Source organism: Mytilus edulis, chromosome 2, assembly GCF_963676685.1.
Source record: "Mytilus edulis chromosome 2, xbMytEdul2.2, whole genome shotgun sequence".
NCBI classification, from domain to species: domain Eukaryota; kingdom Metazoa; phylum Mollusca; class Bivalvia; order Mytilida; family Mytilidae; genus Mytilus; species Mytilus edulis.
In genome coordinates, this window is record NC_092345.1 from 49,274,685 (window position 1) to 49,280,684 (window position 6,000).

At 33.8% G+C, this 6,000-nt stretch overlaps 1 protein-coding gene across 4 annotated transcripts in view; it reads right to left on the reverse strand.

Annotated features, from left to right (window-relative positions):
- Window positions 1–4,279, reverse strand: part of LOC139512359 (A disintegrin and metalloproteinase with thrombospondin motifs 16-like) — a 44,367-nt gene extending 40,088 nt beyond the window's left edge. For 2 of the 4 annotated variants that reach the window (XM_071299937.1, XM_071299935.1), the window contains exons 1-3: window positions 4,248–4,275; window positions 2,128–2,268; window positions 1,277–1,416 (exon numbers count right to left, since the gene is read on the reverse strand). In XM_071299937.1, coding sequence (XP_071156038.1) covers window positions 1,277–1,416; window positions 2,128–2,268; window positions 4,248–4,260 — 294 coding nt within the window. In that variant the 5' untranslated portion in view covers window positions 4,261–4,275. Of the gene's footprint in view, window positions 1–1,276; window positions 1,417–2,127; window positions 2,269–4,125 lie in introns of all 4 variants that reach the window. The other 2 variants (XM_071299938.1, XM_071299936.1) reach the window with 2 other exon arrangements.
- Between the last annotated feature and the right edge of the window lie 1,721 nt (window positions 4,280–6,000).

Sequence of the window (6,000 nt, forward strand, 5' to 3'; positions counted from 1 at the left end):
TGTTATTACGAGTAAATGGCAATAGGTCGACTAAAAAATTAAATTCCAAAAATTTCTTAATGAACTGTTACATTTATATAAGAAGTCACTGCACTGGAAAGTAATATTCAATTAGTTTATTTAAGTTGTGTTGTGAAGATGGTGTATTGCAGTCATTTTACGATATTTTAGATGTAGAGCTTCTTAAAAACACCGTAGACATCGGAATGGCCAAAGAGCTCGGTATCACTGTATGCAGCTGCAAGAAAGGCTTGTTTTTCACTCGCAAACAAAATGTGTAAATGAAAAGGATCGTGCACAAATTTCTTGCAAATGCAAAAAAGCTATGATACCGTGTGGAAGTGAATACAGTGGCGGATCCAGGGGGGGGGGGGGGGGGGGGGGGGGGGGCGTTCCGGGGGTTGGAACCCCCCTTTTTTTTAGCTGATCAATGCATTTGAATGGGAGCATATAGTTGGAACCCCCTTTACTCTGGGTTGGGAACCCCCCTTTTTAAAATGGCTGGATCCGCCACTGGAATGTCAACCAAGCCCACATGCACGAATGTAACTAGCGATGAAAACTAACTATGGCATCAATATTAAATTTTTACGAAGTTTTTGGATTATAAAATTAAAAAATTGTCATGTTTTTAGATAAAGTTTTTGTATTATTGAAACATAATATACCCTTCCGGAGCACCTGAGATCACCCCTAGTTTTTGTTGGGGTTCGTGTTGTTTATTCTTTAGTTTTCTATGTTGTGTCATGTGTACTTTTGTTTTTCTGTTTGTCTTTTTCATTTTTAGCCATGGCGTTGTCAGTTTGTTTTAGATTTATGAGTTTGACTGTCCCTTTGGTGTCTTTCGTCCCTCTTTTATAATGTAATTTAAAAAAAAAATATACCTATATGGTCCAAATACTCATATGGTCCGGCCTGTTAATAACCAAACGAGTATTATACTCATATGGTCCGACCATACGCGTATGGTCGGACCATATGAGTATACGCATATGGTCATGACCATACGCGTATGGTCCAAATACTCATATGGTCCGGAACATACCTACTGTATGACCAGAACTCCTAATTTTTATAAGAGCTCCCACAAAGACTGACAATTTCCTTGTAAAACAATAAACAGTATATTCATTTTTATTATGAATGATTAAGTTTCTAGAGTGAGAAACAACTGATAATTGATTTTTTAAATTGCTTTCCAGATTTTCTTTGAAAAGATAAAATTCAATTTTCGTAACTTAATTTGTTTACATATTAATTTCAACAAATAACTTACAAGACCATCACATGTACTTATTGCTGCTGATGATTGGTTTTCATTTTTTATGTAACCATGGTAATGACAAAGCTCCTCCCCTTGTGTACAAGGTTCCAGTGAATTGGTTTTGTTTGATCTCATCCGCTGTGTGATGCATGCTGTAAGATAATATTAAGGTATAATGTAACTTGTGACCATGCATTTATGTTGACCTCTACATGTACAATTTTTAACATGGTGTTTGTTTTTTCATGTTTTTTGTGCAGCTGTGTTGCTTTCTCCTCTACATATTTCAAGTCTCCCTTTAATTACATTCAACTGAATGAATACATCTGATCTAATTAGATAGCATAAAAGTAATTTTACTTCTGAAATATTTCTATTAGACTAAAACCATTATAGCAAGTCTTTAAATGTCTGACAACAATTGACATTTACCAAAGCTTGTTTTTAGAAATATTTCATCGCTTTTTTAAGATAACATATAACGTATAGGTTAATTAAATTACTGCATTAAGCATCAGCAACTTTTATGCACTGTTGATAACATTTTGTTGTATTTTTATAAATATAGTAACTCTATGAAATATAGTAATGCTATGATTTTTCTTTTTTATCTTGATGTAGAATTGAACATTAAATATATTCAGTTACATAGACCTTTGAGCATGTTGAATTACGAAAAATGCAATAAAAGTATTGTTTTAAAGAAATGGAATCATTCAATTGTAAAGCATTTTCAAAAGCATATAAAATTCCAAACATTAAATATCTCTCTTTCAAACATGTATGTGATGGGGCCCCGATGTGATGTTTGTTTTAATTTTACATACAGACGAGCATATTGTTTTGTGGATGTTTACACATACCTGGAGATATAAGTTGTGTATATGGTATTAAATAAAGATGATAATCAACTCCAAACACATTAAACATGTACTGTTTAGATAAATCTAAACTTTGTGAGATCTGAGTGACTGGCCTTGGTGATATCAATTTGTAATCTGGTACTGAAAATATACACAAACGGTGTTAACTTACATAATATATATTAGGGTTTATTATCATACATGTTTGTAAATGTATTTGATAATGTCAAAAAGCTTCAAAAGTATGTCTCAAAGCTGAGATTTTCATTCATACATGTATTAACTGGCCTTGATAATGAAGAATTAAGGCTTTGTCTATAAATGCTGGTTTGAAAAGAAATGGCACAAATTATTTGAAATTCCATTTCATGGTTTTAATTTAGTGCATTATCAGAGAAGTAATTAACAACAATGTTTATTTTCTCAGAGATTGATGTCAGCAGCAATAATCCTACCCTGCCCATTATAGAGAACCTTTATATCTTGTTCATTTTTATACATCTCTGGTCATTGATGTGAAGGTAGTCCAAATAATTATGATGTATTACAAGGCTATTTTAAATTTTTTCTGGGACACCAATTAAAATAGCCTTGCAAGGCATCCATATAAAATAAAATATATTAACATAAATGAGAATTTGCAGCGCCAGGCAACTAAACAACTACCAGGATTAAAGAATTTAACATACTCAGAAAGACTGCAAAAATTAAAACTACCATCTCTAAATTTTAGACGGGTCCGAGGTGACATGATTGAATTATATAAAATACTGAACGGATAATATGATAAAGAGGCGGCACAATTTGTTAAATTATGGAAGGATATGACTACACGAATAGGGGTACGCAGCAACAGTCTGAAAATATTTCCACAGAGAGCAAGAACAGAATTAAGGAGGAATGCCTTTGCTCTACGAGTGGTGAGTACATGGAATACACTACCCAAAATTATAGTGACATCACCAACCACAAATACATTTAAAAATAGACTAGACAAATACTGGAAGAACCAAACAATGGTGTACGAAGACTATAAATAAAAAATCACCAGAAATGGAGAAGATTTAGATACATGTATAGAGATTGATGACCTGTATCAGTAAAAGAATCTAAGTAAACCTAAGTAAGACGTCATAATTATTTGGACAAATGTTGGCGTCTCATTGGGGGGGGGGGGGTTCTGATCCCAAATCATCTGTTTTGTCAGATTCCTGTATCCCGCTTCTACTATGAATGTATGTAAGCAATTCTCATTGTTTTGCATTTTCCCATGTCCCTCTAGACTTCATTTCTGTTTTTACGGTACAATAATTTGACTTTCACATGTCACGCTAAGACCCCATTGAGACCCATGCACTAATGTGAAGGTAATCTGTAACCACTGACACTAGTACATACTTAGCTAGTTGCAAGTGGATAAGCTAGGGCAGTACTTCCTTATAGTTCAGTTTGTTCAAGAGCTGTTATTGAATGCAGAAGTTCTGGAGGAGACAATGTGATTCTAAAATGAGTCATGATCTCCTGTCATGATTGCTTTTATATATTACAATGCATTACTCCCTGAATTCTGTAAGTGTGAATGTTTATAGTAAATGTAGACCGAATAATCTGTCTCTTGTGTGGGTACATTTGTCATTTCATATTTTCTTTTCATCATTTGGCTATTTATTATTTTTTTTTTTGTGGACATTTGTCATTTCATATTTTCTTTTCATCATTTGGCTATTTATTATTTTTTTTTTGCGGACACAAAAAAAAAAAATAATAAATAGCCAAATGATGAAAAGAAAATATGAAATGACAAATGTACCCACACAAGAGACAGATTATTCGGTCTATAGTAAATGCAGCATGTACATTTCTGTAATCAAGAGCAGAACCAGCCAGTCCAACCATATCATCGCGGCATATGACCCCATCAGAGACATATAATACATTTTATATGTCTCTGACCCCATTCAAAACAGAAGTATTGTTCATTATAAAAGGGGTTCCAACCTGATTTTTTTAAATTTTTGATTTTCTATGGAGCAGAATTTTTTCGCTTAGTCAATATTTTGTCATATTTTGAGAAAAAGGAAACGGGAATGTTTTCAAATAAAGACTTTTTTCATAGATACTGTGCGTTTTCATATTTCACATGTTGACATTTCGGCGGGAGATTTTGTATTTCCGGTTTTCTAATTTTAAAACTGTTACCGGAAAGGAATGTTACATCCGATCCTCGAAATAACCCCTTTTGGTTTTTCTTAACGCCGAGTTCAATTAACTCATCTAGATTGATTCATTATAAGTTCATTCGAAACTACAGACATATTCGATAATCTGAAATGTTCGCCACTGTTTGCATTTGTTAAAAAGTCATGGTCACTGAGGAGGGTGGACTCAACAACTGCAGTGCATGATAGATACATATGTATATAATGTTTGGTTCTTTTGTTGTTTTTTCTGTATGATGTATTGTAAAATTACTATGTTCATTTATGTATGCCTTCAACCCATATGGGTACAAATGTGCATTTATTCAATAAACTTATATTTATCCAGAGACATATATATATATGTATTATATGTCTCTGATTTATCACAGTATAATCAAATTCAATGACAAAGGCCGTACCAGGGGCGGATCCAGCCATTTTAAAAAGGGGGGGTTCGTAACCAAGGACAAAGGGGGGGGGGGGGGGGGTTCCAACTACATGTCCCCATTCAAATGCATTGATCGTCCAAAAAAAGGGGGGTTTCAACCCCCGGAACCGCCCCCCCCCCCCCCCCCTTCTGGATCCGCGCCTGCGTACAGACGTGGTATAATTCGCTCAGCGGTTCAAGTTACTCTTCCAACGAAGTTTCAAGTCTGCGCGTCAAGTTGTAGATCAGTAGTAGAATTCACACAATAGAAACTCTCCTTCAGGTAAAAAATCAGCATGACCAACACCAAGAATTTGTAAGACTGAATCTCAACATGCTGGGAAATAATTTTTGCAACGTGACGAATATAGTTTGCGGGCAAGGCCGATTGATTTGTATAGAAGAAGAAGAAGATGCTTTATTTCCATCAAATGAGCTCACAAGGAGCATAATATAATATCATTATAATATTATTTTTACAAATATGATAAACAATACAGTATACAGAATTACAAACACTGACAAATAAGGCACAACACTGAGTTTGGTGTATCATTGTTATCATAGGAGTATATATAAAACCTGTATAGTATAGATCAGTATACAAATCCTTGTTGCGGCGTAACATAAAAGCTTGCTTACCTTGATGAATTTGTGACGTTCCAAAATAATGTAACATATCTCCACTGTCTAATTTTACATGAAACTGAAAAATAAGATAAAACAAATAGTCTTAGATCTGCAATGAAACGTTTGCATGGACTTGACAATGATTTTTTATTTTTATTTTCTTTACTAAACTGTTTAATATGCATCAAAGATTAACACTGTTTAAAGGGTTAAAAGCGAGAAAAAAAATATATTTCTGCGTCAACAGGGAATCGATGGACAATCATGATTACAATAAACAGGAGGTATGGGCAATGAGACAACAACAAAACCAGACACAAAAAAGAACATAAACCTTAACAAGCCAAAAGACAACTAGTTTAGAGGTCTTCTCTTTGTCTTTTTGTCTTTTGCTGGAGATTTAGACTTTCGAAATTGCACATTTCTAATACCAATTCAATTCAATTCAATTCAAATTCAATTCAATTCAAAGTTTTATTGCCATATAAACTATACAGTTTGTGACATATAACAACAACAACAAAAACAAATAAAGACAATAACTAAGAAACTCAATATATATACACAAATTCAGGTAAATATTAAAGGGTCCCCTGTCCTCAGTTCCATTGACTT